Source organism: Stegastes partitus, unplaced genomic scaffold (assembly GCF_000690725.1).
Source record: "Stegastes partitus isolate 25-593 unplaced genomic scaffold, Stegastes_partitus-1.0.2 Scaffold95, whole genome shotgun sequence".
In the NCBI taxonomy this organism is placed as follows: Eukaryota; Metazoa; Chordata; class Actinopteri; family Pomacentridae; genus Stegastes; species Stegastes partitus.
Window position 1 is genome coordinate 753,278 of NW_007577826.1, and position 27,851 is coordinate 781,128.

The 27,851-nt window shown below is 41.6% G+C and overlaps 1 protein-coding gene across 2 annotated transcripts; it reads right to left on the reverse strand.

Moving 5' to 3' along the window:
• Nucleotides 1-138: 138 nt before the first annotated feature.
• lrrc41 (leucine rich repeat containing 41) lies at nt 139-27,793 on the reverse strand. 2 transcript variants are annotated; one of them, XM_008277326.1, is made up of 10 exons: nt 27,605-27,793; nt 26,847-26,933; nt 26,662-26,720; nt 25,768-26,569; nt 20,010-20,246; nt 19,539-19,700; nt 17,694-17,792; nt 13,449-13,577; nt 1,134-1,206; nt 139-780 (listed from the first exon to the last, which is right to left on the reverse strand). In XM_008277326.1, the coding sequence occupies exons 1-10, from the start codon at nt 27,720-27,722 to the stop codon at nt 561-563; spliced, it is 1,986 nt and encodes a 661-aa protein (XP_008275548.1). In that variant the 5' UTR covers nt 27,723-27,793; the 3' UTR covers nt 139-560. The 2 variants fall into 2 exon arrangements, with proteins under 2 accessions (XP_008275548.1, XP_008275547.1); XM_008277325.1 differs by having other exon boundaries at nt 19,521-19,700.
• Nucleotides 27,794-27,851: the final 58 nt, after the last annotated feature.

Sequence of the window (27,851 nt, forward strand, 5' to 3'; positions counted from 1 at the left end):
ATGTAAGAAAGTGACAATGAAGAGAAGGTGCAAGACAACTGCTGTGAAACTGCTCTGCACCGCGACGTCAGTCCTCCAGGTTTTTCAGTTCTATCTTGTCCTGTCACTCACACTCTGTCTGAGAGAAGACTCTGGAAGTGTAACAGACGTTGGTTTAATAAATTACTCAAATGTCAAACTAACATTGGATGCTCTTTTATTTTCCTGTGCCCTCGCACACACAAAGAATTTAATGTGTCACAACTAATGATAAAGCAGAACTACCAACACTCCTTTGAACTTCTAAAACCATTTCTCTGCTGCGCGTCCGTATGCTCAGCGGAGTTGCATAAACTCACAGACGGTCAGCCACATAGGAAAAAAGTGACCGATGCTGCAGGTGGGTTTTTAGTTTGACAGTTTTCCTACACAATGAAAACTTGACATTGGAATCTGTAACTGCACTAAACTGAGCAGTCACTCTTCTGAAACAATAAGAAGAAAAAAAAAAAAAAAACTTTAAATAAAACAGTATCTTTTAACAGCTGCCTTTGGATACTGGGGTTCTTCCCAAACTCTGTTCACATATTGCTAACGTGGTCCACCATTGTGTCAGTGGATTTCCATCCTTCAACCAGCAAAACACTGAAGGGACGAAGCCTCTTCAGTGCAGCATTCCACGTGTCAGGATCTCGATCCCCTGGGTTTCTCCTGAGGTCAAGGGTCAGCTGGTGTGGTGGGCGATGTGTCCGCAATCTCTTAGCAAACTCCAGCAGCTCGGCAGGCTGGATGAAGTTGGAGCTGTCCAGGACAAAAGGTAGCACACACACATCTCAATATAACATGCAATCCTGTCACTACACATTTAATAGAGGAGGAAGTCACAAGTCAAAGCCCCTCATTTTACTCTGATATGTCAACGAAATGAAACAAAGAATTTGGAAACTGGTTTGTTCAGATTGATTTCGAATTCAACCGGGAAAGTTTTGTCGTGATATCAGTTAATACATTTTAAACAGTTGATTCTAAAAAAAAAATCACATTTTAAGTCTTGTTTGGCAGCGTGAAAACAACTTAGCAAGAGGAGCCAATGTGGAGACATTTGACTTTGGACTAGCTGACAGTAAACTCTTTTGTTGTTGTTCAGCTCTGACCTGATGTCGAGTCGTTTCACGGAGCTTGCTGAGGATCCTGAGAACAGCTCTACCAGCACACACACGTTCTTGGCTGTGGACACAGATGGTGGTGTTAGTTTAAACAAGACATGTCCTTTCTTAACTTCTCATGACTTAAAAAAACCCTTTTTTTCTGACCTCCTAATCTCTGAACAGAATAGTCTGCATAAACCTGCAGTCATACATATTTTGACAGGGAAAACAACTTGGCATAGCAAACATGTTAGCAACAGTTGTCTATTCACACATGTAGAAACAAGGAGCAACAAAAGCATTCATGTGGAGAGGTCTGTGTGTATCTGAAGAATTCAAGTCCAATCCTCAATTTCCCTTTAACTCTGTTCTCAGTCTGCAGCTGCGAGGTGCTCTAAGGTGTTAACCAGCTAATCTCAAACTGTGTGTACACTGTTGGCTGCTGGATAGATAGTCGATAGAGGGTTATAATAGCTGCAGTAATAGCTGCTGGCTGCTGTCTAAAACTGATTACACAGCTTCAATTTGGCTGATGTAGGAGTGGAGAGACTGACAAACAGGCCCTGTAGTGTGGCTGATCTGTCGGCCCTTTCTGCTGGTGTAACAAAGACCACAACAAATCTTAAATGTGATTGTGACGACAGCCAGCAGGAGTTTAGCTTAAGGAGGAAGAGAAAACGAACAGGAAGAGACATCTACTCAGGTACATTCCTAATAGAAACTCTAACAAGTAAGTTATCCACTTTGCTCCAGACTGCCACCAATTTATTTGCATATGTGACTATTGTTTGAGTGTGCCTGTTAAAATTTCACATGGTCTCATCAGTCTGATGCCCCTCCCACCAGCATTGACAGAAACTGCTATCGTAGTTGTGATTGAAAGTTGTACTGTTCTTTTTCCACTGGCTCAGTCAGTCTCTCTCTACCTGACACCTGAAACAATCCATTTAACTGTGTCCTAAAGAATAAGCAATCTATAGCTGATTATTTAAAAACTAAATGAGGAAAGTGAGGAGGAGGCTAGTGAAAAGAAAGACTTTCCAGCTCAGATGCACCTGGTGATGAGAGATGAGACAGCATCTGAGCCGGTGAAGAACAAAGTGCTACATCCAATCAGAATGGCTAATGCAGTACAAAGGCTGCACAATTAAACACATACCAATCACAATCACAGTTTTTGCTTCCCACAATTGAATGAATATGATTTTCTGCGATGTTGACATCTGAAATGCTTTGCTCATAGAAAACAGCTTATGTAGATAAAATCACTTTGTTTCCACTTGGGTAAATCTGACATCACAAAACCTTCTTTTCCTCTGTTTCAACTAATTTTTGGTCACACAGCTGTCTGAGCTGTTGTGCTGCAGTAAAAGAGAAGAGACTAAAGGCCTTTGTGTGTACAACAACTAGATACTGGTGTACATTATTGTCTTCACGTTATCTTTCATACAACCACAAGATCACACTAAACACACATCACAACTTTTTCAAATTTTTAGATTTTAGTTATGAAAATGCTTTTATAGAATAAAGACCAGAAAAACTTGGCTAAATAAAATGGCAACAGTGACTTCACTGCCTGTTTTAGTTGAAAATAAAAAAGGCAAAAGTGCACTCTGGAAATACTCTGGGTACATGACCAAGGAGGTGACACACTTTGACCGGCCCGTATCAAGCAGTGCTTCAAGGCGAAGCCACCGAGTCAAGTAACACGACATCTGGAACACAGACAACCCAAACTCTACGACGAAATGAAACAGGTTGTAAATAATATAGTGTATTACTAAACATACGTCTGGTTGCACCAACAAATTAGTGCTTATTTAGTTTTAAAAAATCTCCACTAGCATCAAGCTAAAGCTAAGGGCTTGCTGTTTGTTCCAGATTAACTGGTGATCCTATTAACTGGTGATACTAGCATTTCTGAGACAGATGTTTCGTAGGCGTGGCTTTTGAGGACCCCTTACCACTAACCAGGAAATAAACAATTTGACAAGCTGGTCTCTAAAAGTGAGATTTCTGCTGTACTTTTCTTTTCGGTCTTGACAAATATATATGGAAATAAGAGCCTTTTCATCCTGAAAGTCAGACGCTGTCAAGCTCCATGAAAGAAACTATGTGAGCGCAGTCGGAACTGCTGGAGCTGTGATCGCTCACTGATGACTATTAAAACATGTTAGTACGAAAGCAACAGAGACAAGAGACCAACAGTGTGTACGTTATTTTGACATGAAGGCTACTAAATTGTGTGGTAATAGAATGTCAAGTGTTTAAGTATACCATCAATACATTGACATAATGTTGGCAGATTTAGATCACGTTGCGCTACACTGGCTTATTTAAATTCCCAAACATCAAAAGTTTCACACGACAGAAAGAAGGTGATCCAGTGTAACTGGAGATGTTTGCTGTACTTGCCCTCCAGATGATCCGTTTGCAGTTCGTCCCGACCAGACCTGTCTGTGTGTGAAGATAAAGATATGACATGAAGAAGACCTCACCAACAAAAGTAAATGTAAATAAAGTCTATATCCATGTCAATATCATCTACAGACAGCAAAACCAAACATGCTGACCAAAATAAAAACGTATTTTTTAAGACCGGTGGGAGGATTCAAAACCATGTTATCCAGATGTAAAAATGCAAGATAAGTGCTTTACGCACTGTGCCACCAATCAGCTCAATAGGACCCTTCTCATTCCTGACAGATTTCATTCATTGAGATCGTTTCCATTCAGCCAGATGTTTAACACCTGGTGATTACTCAGGAAACACGCCCAGATCAACTGGTGATAGTCACAACTTCATGTCCAGAGATACGGAGCAGCACTTCACGCTTAACTCTGGTTTGTTCACCAAAACACACACAGCACAACATTAGTTTGGTTTGATAAAATGCATCAGAACAAACTGAGTCCACGTTGACAGAACAATTCACTGAGAAAACACTACAAACACGTCCAGTCCTCCACGTCGTGACCTGTAATTTCAAATGATGTCAAGCGCAAATACACACAGACAATGGAGTAGAACTTCCATCAAAAAGCGATATTAGTGTTTTAGACGCTTTACACAGCAAGCTACAGGCACCTATTGGTGATGCTGAATTACCGTTAAATTTGAACATTAAACATTCCTGTCAGAAGTATGATAACAGGATCGCTTTAGTGTCTATGTAGACCAAGGAGGACTAGCAGCATGTCATTAAATAAAATCCTCTCAAACATACAGTTCACACTCCAGCCACGATCTGACCTCCACATGTACAAACTGTGTGCTGAAGATATGCAGTGTTTTGGTTGAGTGGGAATGAGAATCAAGTTTGTGAACTGTTAAGTGTCATTTATTGTGTTGTCTAAGAAGTGACAGAAAAACATTTTGTCAGCTGTTCAGATTGTGTGACATTACAGGTAAGGACGTGGAGGACTGGAAGTGTTTGTGGTGTTTTCTCAGTGAGTATTTCTGACAACATGGCCTTTGTTCTGATGCATTTTATCAAACCAAACTAATGTTGTGCTGCATGTTGTTGTGGTGGGAGGCTGCTGTGTGTGTTTCTGTGAACAAACCTGAGTTAAGCTTCAAGTTCTGCTCTGGATATCTGACACTATATGCACAGAGGAACACACAACACAATGCAACGTGCTTCTGTGTCGACGGTTTTGCTTCGTAAGCAGTGACATGTGGTCAGGGGAGGCAGGTGAGGCAGAGCCTCACTTGCCATCATGGAAAGAAAAAAAAAGATAAATAATTTAATTGACTATATCTATCCAGTGATTTGTACAAGAAAGTATTTATTTTTCCATTTAGCCTCACCAAGTTTGATGATTTTTTAAAAATTCCAAATCACTGAATTTTCGCAATTTCCCATCCAAATGCTTGGAAGAGAAACACAGTGAGGCAGCAGCGAACTGAGCCTCACCTTGGATTGCGCAATCCCTCGCTAACTGCACTGGCTGCCATACAGTGACAGCGTGCTGCTGTCTGTATGTCACCAATAAAATGGTTCAAACACATTTAATATATGAACTGATTTTCCATAGTTTAGCTGATGTATATAATAATGTACAGTGTTTTTTTTGTCACCAACTGTATGTGTGTAACGTGTTTTGTGAGCTGAGTGATCATAAACAGCTGTCAAGAGGCTCAAGGTGAGGTAGGCAGTTCTCTTGCCTCATGGCAGGGGGCGCTCGTGATCCCAGACATTCTTCTTGTGACTCCGCGGCTGCAAGTTAGTGACAGCAAGCTAGACAAGGTACAATATACAGTTAGCAAGTCAAGTGCAGCGACCCTTTTTTTTTTTTTTTTTTCCCTCTCACCCAGTCTGACTTTCAGCATGGAGGACTACATTTCTAAGCTAAAACAATTTTCCAAAGTGGACTTTCAAAGTAACTGATATTTTTGTCCAAAAGGAGCGGCACATGGACTTTATTTACAAGTAAAGGTAAGACAGCAATAAGCCGTTTTTTTGTAAAATGAAATGTGCGTTTTGTGGGCTACAGTTTGTATGTGTAAAGAATGCGGATATAAAACACAACTCATAAACTGCTGCCAATCAAATGGCAAATGAGCTCCTCTGTAGAGTGCATATATTTGTAAATCTGATTGTGATGAAGTCAGTACCTCACCCGCCATGAACCTCACCGCACGTCACTATTGGTAAGACAAAAATTTGTTTTGTTTGTCGTTATCAAAGAGGCCGCGTATGTCTGTGTTAAGTTGTGACTATCACCAGTTGATCTGGGCATGTTTCCTGAACAACCACCAGGTGTTAAACACCTGACAGAATGGAAAAGATCAATAGGAATGAGAAGGATCCTGATCAAGTTGAGCGGTGGCACAATTAGTAAAACAACGAACTCGCATTTTTACATCTGGACGACACGGTTTCCAATCCTCTCTCCGGACTTGAAAAATCTGTGTTTTTATTTTGGTCAGGATGTTTGGTTTTGCTGTCTGTAGATGATACTGACATGGATACAGACGTTATTAACCAGTGATGTTTACTTTTGTCGGCGAGGTCTTCTTCATGTAGTATCTTTATCTTCACACACAGACAGGTCTGGTCGGGACAAAACTGCAAACGGATCATCTGGACAGTAAATACAGCAAACATGTTTCTGTCTCACCGTTGGACTGACACCACATACTATCACAAGTTAATCTGGTGGAGACTGTCGTACTCCACCGCGGCTCAGCGATGTTTCCACTCAACCGGGTGAAGCTCCCTTCAAACCGTGTATTTACTTGTAGGCTGAACAGCCTTGACTCACAACAGAGCAACAACGATAAGTGGAACCAGTGTTAAAGCTGACAGCAAGAGCTTTTTGCAAGAGTTTAACGTTTGTGTTTTTTTTGGCGTTGGCACAGTCACCTACGATCTACATTGCCGTTGTCACAGGTATATACACACACACACACACACACATATATATATATGTATGCCTCGCAGCTAGAAGGTTGCCGGTTCGCGTCCAAGTGGGGGCACCGGGATCTTTCTGCGTGGAGTCTCCATGTTCTCCCTGTGCAGCGTGGGTTCTCTCCGGGTTCTCTGGCTTCCTCCCACACAGTCCAAAAACATCTTGAGGTTAATTGGTGATTCTAAATTGTCCATAGGTGTGAATGTGAGTGTGTTTGGTTGTCTGTCTCTAAGTGTAGTCCTGCGATAGACTGGCAACCAGTTCAGGGTGTCCCCTGCCTTCACCCTAAGTCAGCTGGGATAGGCTCCATAATTTTGTATACATTCTTTATCTTTCTTCTAGTGACAAAGAAGAAGACCAATCATCCAAAAGCAAAAAGCAATCATTGCAGTCTACATTACCTGCTTTATTTCATCAGCAACGATGACCATGTCTGGGGTGCACTTTTAAAAAAAATGTTCACTTCTGCTGATACTTTTATATTTTAAAAGTTTATGTGAAAATGAGTTCCAAAACAATTCTGTATACAGTATTTAGTGCACACTTTAATACGGTTTACAATTCTTTGTTTGCACTGTTACAGAAGCATCTTGACAAAAGGAGTGTTATTTGGTATATTCTACCTCAAGAATGTTTAATAAAAAGGTGATTTTTTTTCTCTGTGGTATCAAAATCGGTATAGAGTTTTTTTCCCCTGTATCGAAATTGAGTTTTAAATTTTTGTATCGTGACGACACTATTAGGCAATACCCATGGTTTCACTATAGCACAATATGTGTACAGGTTTGCATCACAGTATTCTGTTTTAAGGTCAAATTCATGCGCAATTTATCACAAAGCAATTTAGTTTCTTTTTTTTTTTTTTACTTTCTACTGTATTTTCAGTTTGAAAAAAAAGGCACAGACCTGTTGTGCATTCGTAGAAACTGAAGTTATGAGATCTTAAATACAGTTCACATTTTCAGCTACTTTCAGCAAGTAATGTTAAAATAAAACTGTAACAACAAGTAGGTTTTTACTGATAAGCTAGTTCACTTTTAAATCTATCTAAAGCACATATGTCAAAGTCCCGGCCCGCGAATGAATTATCTATGGCCCCTGGATGATATTTAATTACTATTAGAACCGGCCCGCAGGCCACAGCCGCCCGCTGGTGTTTTGCATGCACCAACACTACATTCCCCACAATGCAATGGTAGCCCGCGAAGTCACTGCAGCGCAGCAAGCGGGCGGGCGGGCAGCGCAGCAAGCGGCTTCACTATTCATCAGCAGTCAGAACGGAGGTCAACTTTCAGCTACCCCCCTCTTCAAAAATGGCTAAACGGAAGGTGGATGCTGAGAACAGGGGGTTTCAAGCCAGGTGGGAGGCAGAGTACATGTTCACAGAGGTAAAAGGCAAACCTGTGTGTCTTCTGTGTGGAGCAGTAACGTATTTTCAGTTTTTAATTCAGTTAAATTTTTACATTTGTTTAAACAAGATGTGATTTTTCTTTGAAGGAAGTATTGTTTTGTCTGTGTGCCATATATTTTTTTTACTTTATTGTATTTTATTTTATTTATTTATATTTATTTTTCAGTTGAAAAATTGCAGATAAGAGCCATGAGAAAGAATACAACTGATTTGATTTATTTATTTTTTTATCTTCTCATTTTACTATTTGAAAGCAGTGATTGGTAGGATCATAGAGCAGCACAATAATGCATTTTCCGTTTATAATGCATGCAATTTCATGCATTTATCTTGATATTAAGAAACATATTTTGTTTTTAAAGGACATTTACTTTTTTGCTGTTTGCCTGTTGAAAATGTTTTCCCTTGAAGTTACTGACAGAGCCATAACAAAATATTGCTTTATACATTTAATGTACAGGACATGTGATTTTTCTTTGAAGGAAGTTCGTTTTTGTCTGTGTGCCTGTTGAAAAATGTTTTCACTTGAAATTACTGACAGATCCATATGAAAATATTGCTTTATTCATTTAATCATTAAACTATGTACACTGTGTTAGGTCTTGGTTCAATAGGCTATGTGCAATCATTTCAATATGTTTTAATAAACATTGAACCAGTCCGGCCCTTGGCTTGTAGCAAATTTGTTTTTTTGGCCCTCTGTGTATTTGACTTTGACATCCCTGATCTAAAGAGTTCACTATTCATCTCTTGCTTTTATTGCTGTCTCTTATTTATTTATTCTGGAGCTTGAACCATCTGCCTCCTCAAGATGTGACTTGGGTGATCTATTTTAAATGGATCAGCCAACAAACACTGAAATATTTCATTGATTGATTTTTAGCATTCTTTTTTGTTTTGGGAACAGTTTTAGGGTTCATTAAGTCTTACCTTTATTTTTACTGTATAATAATACAAAATTGATGTGACCCAACATAAACAATGACTACTAATTATTGGAAAAAATGTTTTGGCAAGGCATTGCTACAAACTGGAATTAAGTTTACAATAAGTTAGGGGTCTTTTTGATGTTTCCTGCTGCAGCACACCTGAATCAGATTAATGGGTTGACATGCTTTGGCAGAACAACCTATTGAGGATATTCATTTAATTTAAATCAGGTGTGTTGGAGCAGGGAAACGTCCAAAACCTACAGGGCTGTGGCCTCAAGGACTGGAGCTGGACAACCCGACATTAAGTAATTCAGACTTTTATTTCATACTTTACGAAGCAGAATGTTCAATCCAATTATCCTTAAATTTACATGAAAGTTGTTTGATTCAAAATTATTTGCATAATTACTTATTTTTGGATAACAACTGATATAAGAAGTTAATGGATTTGATTTAATTTGGTCCGCAGTCTATTTTCTGTCTCAGATGAACATCCCCATCCACATGAGCATTTGAGTACAGCTTCTTTTTTGAAATGTGGATGGTCACATGTGGCATATCGTACAGTCACAAAGGCAAGTTTAGTTGGTAGTGTTTGTATATTGTGGTACTTGAGAATGATGTAGTGAATGGTACTTTTTTTCATTAATGCAACACTGTTACCTTCCAACATAAGCTAGAGTCTTTTTCAGTGGGTCATTTCACATGCTATGTGAGATTACGTTTGTTTTTACATTGACTCTACCTTTTGGGTATACTGATTGTGTCCTCCTAACGTCTAGTCTCACATCACAGTCCAAACATTTTGCATTAATGATGTTATTCTTTTATTCATTCTATTCAACAAAGGACATCAAATGTTAAACATAAGTATTTTTCATGGGAGTTTATTAAGTTCTCCAGAGCCAAAAGCTTTAATAAAATGTTTCATGAGTTTGACTATTTTTCACAACAGTATAAACTTGTATTAAAGAAACATCTTTAAATGAAAACATGGAGGCTTGAACATAGAATCACATTTATAGACACAATTTCTGAACAGACCAAAAACACTTAAGATTTAGTGTAACGCTGTGCTTGGCACAGTCTTATTTGACTGGAATTAGATTATATTCATATTCTATTGGTCACATCATGTAAACTGTTAAACACTTCTCAGTATCAAACAATATGGATAAAACTATGAATCCTCCCTCCAAGAAAATGCACAAGGCTACAAAATAAATATATACCATGACTTCCATCATTTTCAAATGGATCATCCCAAGACATTTAAAAAAACATATCTTAAATCATTTTCATTGCTTCTTACTTTCGAAGTGAGAAACAGTAGAACAGAGATCGCAATGAATTTGAATAGCATCATTGTATTATCTTCTTCTGTATATTATTACAATATCTGGACATGCTAAGCAAGTCTTATTGAAGAATTTCCTGGTTTGAGAGTTACTTCCTGTGCCAGTGAAAGTGATAGACACTAAGCAAACAACAAAAAGAGAACAAATACACAATTTATATGTGTGAGAGGAAAATGTATGTGTGTGAAAGGAGAATGTATGTGTATGAGAGTTAAAATACGTGTGAGAAGACTGTATGTGTGATGAAAATGTATGTGTATGTGAAGAAAATGTGTATGTGTAAGAGTTGAAATGTATGTGAATGAGAGAAGAATATATGTGTGTGAGAATGAAAATATATGTATGCAAATGTGAGAATGAATGATGGCCTGTATGGCCCCTCAAATATCAGACAGACTCCAGTTTGTTCATGGTAATGATGATTCTTCCACCCACACCAGATTTAGTTATGGAGTTCCACAGGGTTCTGTGTTAGGACTAGAGATGCGCCGATCCGATACTGGGTATCGGTATCGGGCCGATACTGGACCAAATTACGGTATCAGATGATGTACTTCACAGTGGTAACTGGCCGATCCGATACCGCCACACATACACAATCCTTCCTTCCGACACATCCACATGTTCGTCTGCTCATTGGCTACCAGTGTACAGCGTCAGAGAGTGTCTGTAACCCGACTGGTCGACTCTACAAGGGTGGGACTTGTCCGTTCCGGGTTGACTGTCTGAGACACTCCATTGGCCCTTCAGGCTGTCACTCACCCCCAAAGCCCTCCTATTGGCCAAACTAGGTGTCAATCAAAAGCTGAGACGTCCGTCTAGCTGCCTGTAGCGCTTTCAGCGAGATCTAAAATAGATTCAGCCTGATTTTGCCAGAAGAAATTAATAAAACAGCGGGCGCTGATCTCAAGCTGGGAAGACATTACTTCAGAATTCGTGCCTTTGAGGATCTAATACGTTTTACGGACCGAATTATTTTACGGGATTATATTCACTGGTTGTGTCTGGACAGAATGAGGCCAAGCTGGTGAGGAATGAGCGATGTTTGAGCTGCAGAGAGCCTTCAAAAGTAAGAAAAAACTCGGATTTTAACATGTTGCTTTTCTGTTTAAAAAAAAAAAAAAAGCTCTTTGTGTCAACGCTGTGGTTGCTGCAGGTCAAAAAGGTTTATATCATCGGAAAGAGGAGACTCTGAGCTTTCATTTGATGTGTATGTTGTCGGGAAACGTGATCGTGGAGCATGCGCACATATGGCTGTAATGTGTTTGGAAAGTGGTCGCGTCCCGCCGGCGGAACGTGGGAGCGGTAAGGGGTTTAAAATACTCTTCTTAAATATGTTTTTTTTTTTTTAAATTGGAAGTATATTTTGAGTGAAATCACCCTTTAAAACTACGTTGCGCACCCGAACTAGAAGCCATGCACTTATACGGCCGTAGAAGACGAGTCCAGCCTCTCCGTGCAGACCTCTACCAGCAGCCCTTTACGTGGGTCTCCGGCTCTGCATACAGACTCTTCCTATTGGATCCGATCCAGCAGCAGTTCACAACGTTTCCGGCCTCATTTACTACTGCTCATGCGCAGAGCCGAGAGCGGCTATTAGTGGTACTATTATTTAGTACCAAGTTTTGGTAATTTAACCTTTAAATTGCAGCTTAATGTTGCTGTGTCATTTTGATCTGTTGTAAATATTTGAATGGCACTGAGTGCACACTGTAGTGTGATTGTAGCTCAAATAAAGCAGCTACAATTTGACTTTAAGACATGCTTTTGGCTATTTTTTCCTTTCTTAGAAAAGCAAAGTCTATGCTTTAATAGTATGAGGCTTTTGATAAAGCCATCTTAAACAAATGTATCCATGCAAATAAGGTATTTCCAAACAAGTTTAGGCGGAGAGATGGTATCGGCAGATACTCAAAGTTGAAGTATCGGAGATAGATAGATGGATAGATGGATAGATAGATAGATCACTGACCATCACAACAATGTACAGTATTTTATGAATGTCTCAAAACCAAAAAAATTGACTGACATACAAAAACGTAGTGGTAGTAGCCTGGCTATGTCTGGAAGTGCTTCCCTCACGGCTGACATATGACCAGGTTATATTTCCTGGGGCCTTACAGAGGTAGTTACTGTTGGCTCTGCTGTGGTTCAGCACCACCCACAGTGCTCTCAGTCTCATCAGCAGAGTAACTCTCAAGGGGTTGGATGCACTACTCAATATAATGGGAGTAAATAAATTTTTTGTGGCATACAAAACTATTTTGATGCCCACAACATATGCTATGGTGCACTTATAAACTTGTGCATGCTCTCAGTGATTCCTTAGTGTGCAGTCAGTCCTTCTGTACTGCTTCTTTCAACACAGTCTGGGAATGTGTCACACAATTTTTCAGTGCTAAAGAACGGCCACAAAAGACTGATTCTGTTTTCTCAAAATCATCTCGGGTGCCACAAAACACCTAATTCCACTGCTCAAAATAGTTCACAATTCTTGCTCTTCATTTATGATTCTTCATTTTATGTCTACACCTGGTGACTCAACTAGCGCAGCTTTAGTCCCCACTGCCTCAGACACCTTGATCAAAGTAGACATGGTAGGACCTGCATTCGCAGGTTTTAGATTTCATTGATAATAGTTACACTATGTGCCAAGTTAGAATGTGATAGCTTTCCAACATTTGCAATCTCCTGACTAAGAAGTTATTTATAAGTCCCAAGAGTTTATTACAATTGTTGCTTCTCTAAGTACGCACAAATCTGCCCTGGACGTCTTCTGACATCACTGGTGATATAATTAAATTGGTTGTCCCCTTTGATCAAGTTACAGCAGCCTTGGTTGCAACACATTGACAGTATTGTCAGTAACAATATTGAGAGTGAAAAGCATCCCAGCAGGCAGTGTTTGGCCTACACCCCTCCAGATGTTAGAACATGGTTCTGTCATCACTGATTCAACCCCATGCTGAATACTTCTCTGTTCAGGCCACAGCAAACACAGTGGCAATACAAAAAACTGAAGGTAGTACACAACAGACATTATTTTAAATCACTTTTTTCCCTTAAATAACTATTAACCTTCAGACCTAAACATTGAAACCAATCTCCTAACCCAGCTGCTTACCTCCTATCTAATGCCCAGTAGTAGTGATGTAACCCTGAATTTAATTCATTAGTGGAATAATGTGGAGATTGTGCTTACCTAGCCGATTCTGAGCCAGGCTTAGTGTGTGGAGAGAAGCCACCGTCTTTAGAGCAGCCACCAGCTGCTGCAGTCTCTGTTCTTTGTCAGTACACTTCTCGAGAAGGCGGCAGTCATTTAAATGCAGCTCTGACAGACAGAGAAAGACAGTCAGACAATTCCACTCTGGACTCAGTGCAAACTACAAAACATGGAATATATTCTGTTTCACACTTTCCCACCTAAAACAAAGGAAGGAGACTAAATGATCCTTTAGTTGCATTAAGCAATTTTTGTTGTATCTGCTTCTTTTAAGAACTTGGATCCATGTAATGACACCCACATTTATACTAAGTACTACTGTGAACAACACATATACTTTTTTTCTAGATATTTCCAGAAGATCTGTAATAAATCTTTTGGTTTACCACTGTATATGGTGCCACTGCAAAACTATATTTAATTAAAGCTGCAAGCAGCATTTGTCGGATCCTCGATCCGCGTTGCAACCTCATGCCCGTCTGACCTCCATTTTGACAATTTATTCCCTCTCACTACACTTTGACCTACTAATAGGCAATTTTCATTGTCTATGTTCTCAGCCTCAGACTGTCAGTGAGTCACATGACCAGCTGAACTTAGCTGTGATGATGTCATGATGACTCAGCGTTTGTCATGCCCCTGGCTGAGAGAGCTGAGAGTTGTACTCACTTTCTCTCTCCCATACAGCCACAATTTTCACCAAATATGTGTAAAAACAGCATATTTTTGTGGGAAATCTTGTTAGGAAGCCCTCAGTGTCATTTTTAAAGCTGTAGGCCCTTTAGTTTTTTGTGTAGATGACCAAATGTCACAGCATGTCTACACATGTCCCATAGACAGCCATACAAAGTTTGAGCCGAGGCTGCGACAGCTCATCAACGTTAACAGCTCGCCATTCGAAAACTGTTGGAGAAACGCCAAATCCCTTTTGCACATCAAGGCCTTCTATGTCTCCTGCACAATTTTCAAGTTGACACGATTTACGGTGTCAGACAAGATAAGTTTTTCCCCAACAGATGCTTTCACTTCCTGTTTGAGATAGGTCAGGGGTGTCAGTGTGAGATTTGTGGGTCTCATTGAGACGAACGTTTTGGTGTTGGTTTGATCTCTGTACGACATTCCTACTGGCTGCTAGGGCCGTTATAGTGTGTGTTTTTGTCACTAGGGGGCGCTAGAGAGCTTTTCTTGTTTTTGTTTTTTTCATTTTATCAAATTTTTCGCTGATTTGGAGGTGCGTGCCAATTTTGGCGAGTTTTTGAGCATGTTTAGGGGGTCAAATTAAGGGTTTTGCGTGCCTGCTTTACAAACAATAGGCAAGGACTCCTGCTTTCTTTCTTTCTTTCTTTATTCTTATTCGCCTGACGAACGCGTTACCCTTAATTTGACCCCCTAAACACGCTCAAAAACTCACCAAAATTGGCACACACGTCCGAATCTGCGAAAAATTTGAGAAAATGAAAAAAAAAACAAGAAAATGCTCTCTAGCGCCACCTAGTTACAGAAAAACACACTAAAACGGCCCTAGCGCCCAGTAGGAATGTCATACAGAGATCAAACCAACACCAAAACGTTCGTCTCAATGAGACCCACAAATCTCGTGCTGACAACCCTGACCTATCTCAAACAAGAAGTCCACAATTTGCCTTTCAAAGTAAAAAAATGAGCGAAAACTTCTTTTGGGAAAAAATTATCTTGTCTGACACCGTAAATCGCACCAACTTGAAAATCGCACAGGAGACAGAGAAGGCCTTGATGTACAAAAGTTCTGAAGGGATTTGGCGCTTCTCAACCGGTTTTCGAATGGCGAGCCGTTAAAGTTGATGAGCTGCCACAGTCTCGGCTCACACTTTGTATGGCTGTCGATGGGGGCATGTGTCGACATGCTGTGTCAGGTGGTCATCTACACAAAAAACTAAAGGTCCTACAGCTTTAAAAATGACACTGAGGGCTTCCTAACAAGATTTCCCACAAAGATATCCTGTTTTTACACATATTTGGTGAAAATTGTGGCTGTATGGGACAGTTAAAGTGAGTAAAAATGTCACTCTCTCACTCAGGGCCATGCTGAACGATGATATCACACCTCAGTGCAGCTGGTCATGTGACTCACTGACAGTCTGAGGCTTAGAAGACAGAGAAAAATGGAGGTCAGACGGGCATGAGGGTCCAACGCAGACCAAGGACCCGACCAACGCTGCTTGCAGCTTTAATTTTATTAATATTGACTGTATCTTATTCTTTTCTTTCTTTAGTTATTTTACTTTATTTTATTTTTTAATTTTCCTATTTCTATTATCCGTGCAAATTCCTAGGGCGACACCAACAGCCGAAACCAAATTGCTTGTATGTTGTGTACGTACTTGGCCATGAAAGCTGATTCTGATTCTAATTCTGATTAAGCCCCTGTGAGAAAGATTTTAACTCTTTAACCAAAACTGTGCAGACTGTGTGTTATGTGGGGAAACCTTGGGTCCTGGCATTCCTGTGGATGTTACTTGATGTGTACACGACTTTTGCAGAGTGAGCAGAGACACAGCAGCGGCCTTTGAAGGCAGCATGGAGCAGCCTGCCTTACTGGATCATACAGAGCCCAAACACCCACATCTCAATCAATACGATCGGGAGTCCACAGGAAAAAGCCTCATTCAAGGACAGGGACAGGTATGAACCGAGCCCTGGGGTGACATGTTTAAATATTGGAGGATCAATAAGCTCCGACGTTACCGTGTGCATTTCAGTAGAAGTTCATCACATACAGACTGAGAAGTTGATCCCTCACTAACCAGGCATGTTATGTTTACTAGCAGCCTGCACAAAGTTCATTCAGTTACAAGAACACATGCTACCGATTAAAGTATGTATTCTCCAGCTGTTGAACTGCAGCAGAGTTCATAAACTCAGTCTGAAATTCAGAGCATCATCTGAACTGTTGCTCATAATTTCTGTTTCAGAGCAACAGGATTTAGTGACAAACTCTGTCTTACTTTATATTCACTGTTTCTCTGACTGAATGTTGGTGCTAAAAGAAGTACTTGAACTGTTTTCTTCACTGAACTAAGAAAATCACTGAAAGTCCTGCATTCATTTTATACTCAAAAGTGAAGCATGAAAGATGTTTTGTCAACACAATGAGCTGACATTAATTCTGATATAACGCCGGGCAGTTAAATAAAACACACTGCAGAACACTTGACACTGTCAGTAAAACCTGTGACGCTGTCCACAGAGCTCTGATCCTCCCATCAACAGAACATTAGTGTTTACAGTTACGTAAGGATGCTATTCATAGAAAGTAGCAGAAAATAAAGCCGTCTTATTCTGTTCCAAATGTTTTGAGGTTTTTCTCTTTTAAAACAAAACAAACAAAAACAATGAAAAAGTACCGATAAGAATACCATTGAAGTACCGGATCAATAAGCAGCATCAGAAGTAGTAGTGAAGTTCTAATCCTAGCGATACCCATCCCTATTCGTGGCGGCCTCAGCCTCCCCACTACCTGGCCCACAGGACCCAAAGGATCCACTGGAAACAGAAACCACAGGACACCCCAGAGGCCTACTGTCCATGGCTTGACAGGTCTCAGCTGTTTTGGAAGCACGAGGGGGACCGACACATCTGGCAGATGGTGTGAATGTGATGGCTGACTGGGGCCTATCGAGGAACAAAGACGGTAATCTCACAACAGCAAAAACAGCTGCTTTGTTCATTTTATTGTAGCACCACGAAAAAAAGTCTCTCTAGGAGTTTAACACAGTGAGTGTGTCGTTGAACAGTCTTACAGATCATTTGTCAAGACGTGGATAGTGGCTGATCACACTTCACACAGCTTTTTTTCACAGTAGTCCACATGCTTTTAATCCACAGGGGTCCAAAATCACAGACATGGGCAGACTACAAAAGCTACATAACAAACCTTACGACCATGTTGGTTGCTTCTGCTTTACTACTCCTTTCAGCAATATCTAAAACTGTGATCTGTTGAAAGTCAGGAGTGGAAGCAAGTCATTATGGTTTAACTGGGCACAGTGCAGCTTAAACAAGCTAACCCACACTCTTGCAGACAACACCGAGCTAGAACCACCTCTAGACTTTAGTCATTTTCACCAGTATTGTGTAATTTTTAGGGAGGAAAGCAACCTGCTTTGCCCGTATACATTAGCATCTATAAACAAATTTCCATTTAGGAGAAGACTAACATCAGGTTCTTCGTTTTCCTTTTCTTACCTTCTAACTTGCAGTGTTCCAGTAGATGTAGAACATCAGGGAGACAGTCACACAGCTTCATGTCCTCCAAGTTGAGCATCTTCAAACAGGGATTTGACACTAAAAGGTAACCGCAAATCATTACTGACAGCACTTCAGAGTACATTTGGTTTAGAAATAGACTAATGTATCGGTCAGGCCAAAGGTATTGGTGTTTAGGTCAGCTGCAGTGTAACAAGAACCTGCAATACAGTAACACTATATGAGGTATGGACATTCAGAAACACTACAACTATGACACAGTTTGTAAACCAGAAAGAACTTATGGGCTAACCCTACACTCTGTGGCTAGCTGAGCCAAAGTAAAGTACAGTGTGTGTTCATGGCACTGAAAGAACATGCAAGTCAGTGCACTGTTCATAATTTTGGGAGCAACGCCAGTACCCTATGGCACAGAAAAATAAGATATGCTGGTCTTTCTATACACATTACTTGTAGGACCAGTTTGCTAGGGTCCGAGGACCCCTACTTGCAAAGCAAGCAGGGGTCCTTGCCCTATGGTTCCCGCTTCGTTTCTTTCTTCTTATTATTTTCCTGATGAACACGAAAACCTTAATTTGACCCCCTAAACACGCTCAAAAACTCACCAAAATTGGCACGCACCTCCAAATCTGCGAAAAATTTGATAAAATGAAAAAAAAAAAAACAGACAAGAAAATCTCTCTAGCGCCACCTAGTTACAGAAAAACACACCAAAACAGCCCTAGCGGCCAGTAGAAATGTCGTACAGAGATCAAACCAACACCAAAACATTCGTCTCAATGAGACGCACAAATCTCGCGCTGAAACCCCTTACCTATCTCAAACAGGACGTCCGCAGTTTTCCTTTCAAAGTAAAAAAATGAGTGAAAACATCTTTTGGGAAAAAATTATCTTGTCTGACACCATAAATCGTATCAACTTGAAAATCATACAGGGGACAGACAAGGCTTTGATGTACAAAAGTTCTGAAGGGATTTGGCGTTTCTCCAACAGTTTTCGAATGGCGAGCCGTTAAAGTTGATGAGCTGTCGCAGCCACGGCTCAAACTTTGTATGGCTGTCTATAGGACGTGTGCAGACATGCTGTTTGGTCATCTACACAAAAAATTAAAGGTCGTACAGCTTCAACAATAACATTGAGGGCTTCCTAACAAGACTTCTCACAAAAATATTCTGTTTTTACACATATTTGGTGAAAATTGTGGCTGTATGGGAGAGAGAAAGTGAGTAAAACTCTCAGCTCTCTCAGCCAGGGGCATGACAAACGCTGAGTCATCATGACATCATCACAGCTCAGTTCAGCTGCTCACGTGATTCACTGACAGTCTGAGGCTGAGAAGAAAGAGAAAAATGGCTCCTTCAACTTAAAGCAGGTTTAACTTGAAGCATGGTCAGATGGGCATGAGGTTGCAACGCAGACCGAGGACCCGACAAACGCTGCTTGCAGCTTTAATTATTATTGGTCTGGGTTTTTCCATTTCCATCAACTTGCACCCACTAGCAATTCCCCAGGAACGTGAGGGTCCTCCAGCCAAAAATCTGATACCCTGGACCTTTGTGTGCACCATGCAGAGGGTCTGGACACTCACACTGTGATTTCTCACTCCTTTTCGAATATGTAGACCAAGTCCAGAATTGTGGAATATTTCTTTTGTTACATGATTTAATTTAATATGTGTGTGTATGGATTTGTATGTATATAAGTGTATATTTATATATAGGAAATATTAATTCTTTGTTTACTTGGTACTTGTTTTTACATATTCGAAATAAATATTTCAATCAATCAATCAATCAAATCTCTTACACTGACATGATACACTACCGGAGAGGGTGGTGAGGAGCTTGCTTTGAGTGGAGCCGCTGGGTAACCGTATCCCAGCCACATGAAGTGAGGTGAGATGTGGAGAGCATCTCAGCACAGATGTCAAGAAGCGCAGATCTGTCTGGACCTCAGCTACGACTTTCAGCTTCTCAAGGAGCAATACTGTTGAAAGAACGTTGAAAAACAATCGCGTAGGCTTAGTCTAAATAATAATTTAGTATTCATTCATGCAATTGCATTTTAGGTCATTTTTCAAGCAAAACTTTTCTGTGGTTCCAGCTTCTCCAGTGTTCTGCTTTTCAAAAAGGATATGTGTGAACATTTTACAAATCTTATAATTACACGATACAACATCACCAAAGTAGCTAAGTCAGTCTTGAATAAGAGTCTAACTAGTGACATTCACGTCACCCTACAGCATAGATACACCACACCTCTAATCCTGCTCATTCAAGTGTTACTTGACAGCACCTGGCTTGTCTGAGTCAGCAGTCCTGTGATGAAGTGGTAAGAAACGTGGTTCTAACGTCACAGAATGGATCTCCACATGCAGAGATGTCACAGTGGGGCTTGCATCCAACAGGATCTCCAGGAGATTGGTGTTTGGTAGAATGCTGATGCAAAGATCAGTGAGGGAGCTGCAGGAGCTGTCCGACAGCTGCTTCAGGGCTCTGGCCAGGCCCAACACATCTGAGTACCTGAAGGTCACTGTAGGAAAAAAAAAAAGCCATTCCAGAAGAACATACAGCAGGCCCACAGTCATTATTTATGTTGATTTACTCAGTGTTGACTTTACAAAAGAGAGATTTCATCACAGCAATTTGAGAATGGCTGTTGGATAACATGTAGTGGTTGTCATGTAAGGGCCACAATTTAAGAAGAGTTTTCTGCTAAAAACTAAAAGAAGTCTTGTGAATTTGGGTTCATTAAAATACATCCCTGGCCCGCCCCAACAATAAACTTTATTTATAAGTAATCCTAATTATAAAAGTAGAGCAGAGGGGTATACTACGAAGCAAGTTTGACATGGCCAGGCTTTCTTTGTGTAAGCCGAATCGACAAAACCAAAAGCCCCCAGCCACAGATTACACAGTTATAAACTTTGCGAACTCAGGCCTTCTGCTTCAGACTCCGTGCGCGTTCACATAAAAAGGGGCTTTAATGCGTCAAGTGACATACACACAATGAACCGATCGTGTGCAGCTGCTTCAGTCAGCACGTTGTTTTAATGGAGAACAATGAAGAAAGAAAGGACAGACAGACAGACAGACAGACAGACAGACAGACAGACAGACAGACAGACTATGACGGCAAAAAGCACCGCTACTGCAAGTAGTGCAAAACAGGAATGCTGGTAGAAAACTGTTAAAAGTGTTCATATATATATATATATATATATATATATACACACATATACACACACATATATACATATACATATATATATATATATATATATACACACACATATATACATATATATATACATATATATATTATATAATAATATAAGCAGCCGCTTATTTCCAACTGACAGCTGCACGTTAAAGTTACCTTTAAAATTCATACATTCAAACACGACCACCATCCTAAGTGAAGCCCCTGATTCAGACGCTGAAGGTGCTGAAGCTGACACCAATAAAAATGAGGAGGCGTACGCGGTTCTTATTCAGCTATTGGATGATAAAAGTTTGTCCCTTGTAATGAGAGACACCGCCGATGATGGCAGGAAGGCGCTGCACATCCTGCGCGACCATTACGCAGGGAAGGGGAAGCCGCGCGTAATCAGTCTGTACACTGAGTTGACTTCTCTCCAAAAAGGTATGAATGAGAGCGTCACGGACTATATTATTCGTGCAGATTGCCATCACAGCGCTGCGTAACGCAGGAGAGACACTGAGTGATGGTTTACTGACTGCAATGATTTTAAAGGGCCTGCGCGATGTATTTAAACCACTCTCTGTACACGTTACGCAGAGTGATGAAAAGTTTACTTTTGCTGACTTTGAAACTAAACTGAGGAGCTCTGAAAGCACAGAAAAGTTTGCCTCTAGCTCAGGAGAGGACAGCGTGATGAAAGTGACAGGAAGAGACAATTGGAGTGCAAAACTCACCTGTTTCACCTGCGGTCAGAAAGGCCACAAAGCGGCTACAGCGCAGGGAGCAACTGTCATCTTCAAAGAAGGACAGAATCGACTCATCCATCAAAATGGTATGACTTTTGATATTAACACACAGGATAGACTATTTTATTCAAGTACTCTTCAAAGTGAGACTGATGAATGTAATGTGTGTTATGACGTCCAAACGTGGCATGAAATTTTAGGTCACTGTAATTATGGCGATGTGTTAAAGTTAGAAAATGTCACAGAAGGTATGAAAACTAAAGGAAAAAGTGACAGGTCTAATTTAAAATGTGAAGTGTGTATCAAAGGAAAATTTCCACAGAGCAGAAATACTGATCCAGCCAAGGAAAAAGCCAAGGACGGTGACGGTAAAATAACACTTCATTATTGCCCTACAGATGGAATGCTGGCAAATGCTTTTACTGAATCTGTTTCAAAAATGAGAATGGAGACACTTGTATATTTTCTATTTGGTGCATAAATGTTTTTGTAATGGAGAAAAAGAAACGTGTGTGGTGAGTTTGATGCACTGAGTTGTATGTAACTGTTGTCATTAATGTTCTTAATTGACCCAGTGACCTACTTTTGGGGTGTGGGCGGGGCTACACACCGGTGCACAATTCACAATAAATGGCTGCTGCTCATTCAGAAAAGTGTGTTGCACGCAGGCCAAACGCAATGACTGTTTGTTGAGTTTAGGGCTGGTCCGAATAGCAATTTCTGATCTCCGGACATTCGGTCCCAATTAATGATGAATATATTTGGGGGTGCTGTGCGGTGGTCGCGGGTGAGTATTTTTGTCGACGGAGGGGGGGGGCACTGATGACGTCACTGTCTCCAAGACAATCCCTACTCGCCCCAACCAGAAGCCATGGATGACTGCAGAGGTGCGTTTGCTGCTGAAAAACAGAGAGTCTGCTTTCAGGGCTGGTGACAGCAAGGCTCTAAAAACAGCAAGAGCCAAACTGTTCCAAGCCACCAGAGAAGCCAAGCGTGCACACGGCCAGAAAATCCACAGCCACTTCAGGGACAGCGGCGACACTCGGCACATGTGGCAGGGCATCCAGGCCGTCACCAACTACAGGACAACATCCCCCGCCTGTGACGACGACGCCTCCCTGCTGGATGCGCTGAACGACTTCTACGCTCGCTTTGAAGCTCGGAACAATGAGACCACCCCTCCCCCCAACGACCAGGCACTGTGTCTCACCACAGCCGACGTGAGGAAGACGCTTTGCAGAGTCAACCCATGAAAAGCTGCTGGACCAGACAACATTCCTGGCAAAGTGCTCAGGGAGTGCGCAGACCAGCTGGTGGATGTTATCACAGATATCTTCAAAACCTCCCTAAGTACCTCCATTGTTCCAATGTGCTTCAAAGCCACCACCATCACCCCCGTGCCAAAGAAGTCGTCAGTGTCCTGCCTCAATGACTATCACCCTGTTGCACTCACACCTATCACAATAAAATGCTTTGAGATGCTCGTCTTGAGGCACATTAAGACCCTGCTGCTCCACTCACTAGACCCCTTGCAGTTTGCATATCGTCCCAACCGCTCCACAGACGACGCCATGTCCATCGCCCTCCACCTGGCCCTCACCCACCTGGACAACAGAGACACCAACGTCAGAATGCTGTTTGTAGACTTCAGCTCAGCATTCAACACAATCATCCCCCAGCACCTGGTTAGAAAGCTGAGCCTGCTGGGCCTCAACACCTCCCTCTGCAATTGGATCCTGGACTTCCTGACTGATAGACCCCGGTCAGTCCGGATCGGGAGCAGCACTTCCAACACCACCACACTGAGCACGAGGACCCCCCAGGGCTGCGTGCTCAGTCCAATGCTGTCTACTCTGCTGACTCATGACTGTGCAGCAATGCACAGTTCAAATTACATCATAAAGTTCGCTGATGACACGACCGTGGTGGGTCTCATTAGCAGGAACGACGAGTCAGCCTACAGAGAGGAGGTGCAGCAGCTAACGGACTGGTGCCGAGTCAACAACCTGTCTCTGAATGTGGACAAGACTAAAGAGATGGTTGTGGACTTCAAGAGTGGACAAAAAGAGCATGCTCTGTTGACCATCAATGGCTCCACTGTGGAGATCGTGCAGAGCACCAAATTCCTTGGTGTCCACCTGACGGAGTCCCTCACTTGGTCCCTCAACACCAGCTCCATAGCAAAGAAAGCCCAGCAGCGCCTCTACTTCTTGCGGAGGCTGAGAAAAGTCCACCTCCCAGCCCCCATACTGACAATATTCTACAGAGGGACTCTTGAGAGCATCATGAGTAGCTGCATGGAAGCTGCACCTGGTTTGGAAACTGCACTGTCTCAGACCACAAGATCCTCCAAAGGGTAGTGAGAACAGCAGAAAAAAATCATCAGAGTGTCTCTCCCCTCCATCAAGGACGTCTACACCACACACTGCACCCGAAAAGCCACCAGCATTGTGAAGGACCCCACACACCCTTCACACAAACTTTTTACACTCCTGCCATCCGGCAGGAGGCTCAGAAGCATGTGGGCCCGCACGGCCCAACTGTGCAACAGCTTCATCCCTCAAGCCATAAGACTGTTAAACATTCAAGGACTGAACTAACACACAAACAAAAACACACACACACTACCTCCATGTATTGTATTGTCCATGTTGTGTTGTAATGTTTTCTTTGCCATGTTTAAATTGTACGTTTGCACTACCTTTTTTATTGCACTAGTGTTTCCATATTTGTATTTCTATTTTTACTTTATCCTATATTTATTGTATTCTCGACTCACAAGTTGATCATTAGGAAGAAAAGCTCTTAAATTCATTTTGGGATGTAAAATAAACGCTGCTGTAGAACAGCTGGATGGCTGGCCGGTCACGGACCCCTCCGCTACCGTTGCAAACTCGAACGTTAACGGTACAGACTTACCGAGGACAGTCTCGGTGGCCAGAGCAGAGAAATGTTTCCTTCTATTTTTTGTCTTATTTTTATTTTTTATCTTATCTTGTTGCACTGCATTCTTTGCGCTACCACTTTAGCTCTGGATCTGGGAAACACCATCTCATTTCACTGTGTACTGTACAGCTGCATGTGGTTGAAATGACAATAAAGCCCTTTAAATTGAATTGAATTGAATTGAATTGATGTGTTAAATGCCCATTTTTATGTGAACGCGCACAGAGTCTGAAGCAGAAGGCCTGAGTTGACAAAGTTTATAACCACCTTCGTGATACCTGTAATCTCTGGCTGGGGCTTTCAGTTTTGGCTTACACAAAGAAAGCCTGGCTATGTCAAACTTGCTTAATAATATACCCCTCAGGTGTCTGCATCCCAAACACAAACTGGAGCTGCTTCCACAACAGAGGAGCTGATGACTGAAGGCTCTGAGCCAGAACTCTGGCTGCAGCATTCTGGATCATCTGGAATAGTCCAGCCTAGCAGTAACAAATGCATGGACCAGTTTCTTACCATTCATCTGGCCCTACAGAGCTGTTCTAGGTGTGAATTAAAAGACATATTCTAAGTAATAGAAATGTGTCTGGTGAACAGGATTTGAGCCAGTCCAGTGCATTTCCTTTAATCTCAGCTGAACTGTCAGTCCCATTCATTACCTGATGTCAGCTGTAATGTGCTCAAGACATTTTGCAGTTTTCATGTTGTTTCGGGGGGCTTCACTGCAACCAACAGTATATTAATAAATACATATATATATATATATATATTGTCTGAAAAACTTAATGGGAATTGTGACTGAACAAAACTACCTGGGGGTTTTGTTATTATTATTTACACCCAGTGTGAGCTCCACATGGTGGCCAGTAAACTGACCCCACAACATGTGAGCACATTCTAGCTATTCATGAAGACTCAATATATACTAAAAGCTTGCATTTAAGAATTGTCTTTCCACAAGTGCAAGTATGTAGATATAAATGGACTTCTAAATGGCTTGACTCACAGGGTGTGCAGAGAAAGAAAACAAAGAAGTGCCGTTCCGTATGTCACTTACCGAACGGTTTGGGACAAATACACTTTTACACCCCTAGCACTAGACCATAAATTATTCCTGAGCTCTACTCATAAACTTACTGGCACATTAGTCGCAAACTTACAAGTATGAAGATTTAGAGAGCGAAGGCAGAAAAATGTGGGCAGGGCAGAGCACAGGACTTCGAGACAGTCAGGTCCACATTGTGTGATCTCTAGACAGTTGATCTGTCCCCACGGACAAGCTCCTCCTGGTAGGTCATCACATGGCGTGAAGGTTTGACAGAGAAGTTGTGGGTCCACAATAAAGTTTTCCTTTCCAGATGTGTCCTCCTCCACCGACAGTGAGTCCAACTTTGAGCGTTTGCATGGAATAACCTGGTCACCATGATCATCTGCTGCCCTTGTCTCAAGACTTGGACTGCAACTGGCCCGATCTGTATTGTCTGTAGTGGCTGGGGAAATACAGCTTGCCTCTCTGCTATGCATTAGTTTCTTCAGCTCCATGTTTACATACTGAGATCCCCTTCCATGGAGGAGCCAGGCTAACACGATGGGACACTGCACATGTACAACAAGTTTTGTAGCCACCCCATGGTCAAGCAGGCGATGGAGGACATACAGCCCAGTTTGTGTTGTCCTCTTTGATAGATCAATAAGTTGTGATACACCAACACTCTTAATACGCGTCTCTAAAAGGTTCAGAAGAGGCCACTGCTCAGCAGTTAAACTTTGAAGTGGGGTATGCAAGGTGGTAACAAGCAAAAAGTGTTGAATACATTTAGCTGCAGCCCACAGAAAAGTTGGGCTGTTTAAAGATCTAATGTTTCTTTTGACGTAGGAGTTTGTGAAGCCATAGAATACAAGTGGAAAAAGTATTCTCATAACTTCATGTTTGGCCTCTTCTTCTGAATGCAAGTCTATTGCCTGAAATGTAACACAGGACACACATCACATCTGGGATTGTGATAATTACTATACATGTGAGTTTTTATAATTAAAGAAGACGTTACACCTACATGGTTCGGTCCATACATGTCCTGTAGGACTCCAACCCATTCAGAGTGAGTGGATATCCCTAAACGAAGGCAAACAAAAACATGACATCAAAAGGCCAACCTAATAATGACTTGTCTGATCAAATAAAGATCCAACACAGAAAAATTACCCATCACCATCTTTACACTTTAACCACGGTTCCTACCTTTCTGATTTAGCGCAGGCTGGAGTTCATCCAGTTGGCAGATAGTAAGGTGAGGGAGAAGATCCTTTATGAGAGGCGCTGGAAGATCTAAGTCATACAGAGAGAACAAGAGATTCTGACAGAGGACACCACCTCCCTCTACACTGCTGAGCTGCACAAAATACAAACACCACAACAACAAGACAACGATGCACTGACAAGAACTCTAGCCAGAGAAGCTCTCTGACAGTCTGGGATTAACAGTGGTTTATAAGGGTTTCTTTGTTTTTCAGCAAATCTCTGTAAGCCAAGCAGTCATTCTTGGGTCAATTCACCTGCTTTTGCAGACAGGAACTCCTATACAATATAAAAAGCCTTTTTTATGGAACTCTTACTTGAATAGAACTCGAACGGTTGCTAAAGATGTGCTTTGTAAAATTGTTGATAAAGTCCATAAGATAATTCCAACTGGATTCAGACACAATTATTAGATGTAAAATAAAAGTGTGTCCGTCCAGCCTTTAGGGTCTTGTTGGCTGCAGGTTCTGGTTCTGTTCGCCAGCTGCCGGTCAAGCCTGTATCCGCCCTGCTGCTGTACTCCGGACCGGCTGACACATTTAAGATCTTTATCAGACTCACAAGTTGATCATTAGGAAGAAAAGCTCTTAAATTCATTTTGGGATGTAAAATAAACGCTGATGTAGAACAGCTGGATGGCTGGCCGGTCACGGACCCCTCCGCTACCGTTGCAAACTCGAACGTTAACGGTACAGACTTACCGAGGACAGTCTCGGTGGCCAGAGCAGAGAAATGTTTCCTGACAGCTCGGAAACAGATTTCTCTCAGACTTGTGACCTCCGGGCCCCTGTGCTGGGCTCTGTGGCCGGGCTCGGCCATCGTTCCTGTGTGGGTTAGCTGTCGCTACCTGCTCTTCTTCTGTATTTAAATGTGACGGTTGAAAAACAGGAAACGTTTCTTCTTCTTCTTCTTCTTCTTCTTCTTCACTGGCGGTTGGCCAACAGCGTA

What these genes read in the sequence shown, in the direction of transcription:
- lrrc41 (XM_008277325.1), bottom strand. Translation starts at nt 27,722, where the DNA reads ATGGCCGAGCCCGGCCACAGAGCCCAGCACAGGGGCCCGGAGGTCACA. An exon ending in GCCTGCGCTAAATCAGAAAG is followed by an intron (nt 26,721 to 26,846) that starts GTAGGAACCGTG and finishes GCCTTCGTTTAG; the next exon opens with GGATATCCACTCACTCTGAA. An exon ending in CGGTAGTGTATCATGTCAGT is followed by an intron (nt 17,793 to 19,520) that starts GTAAGAGATTTG and finishes GTTACCTTTTAG; the next exon opens with TGTCAAATCCCTGTTTGAAG.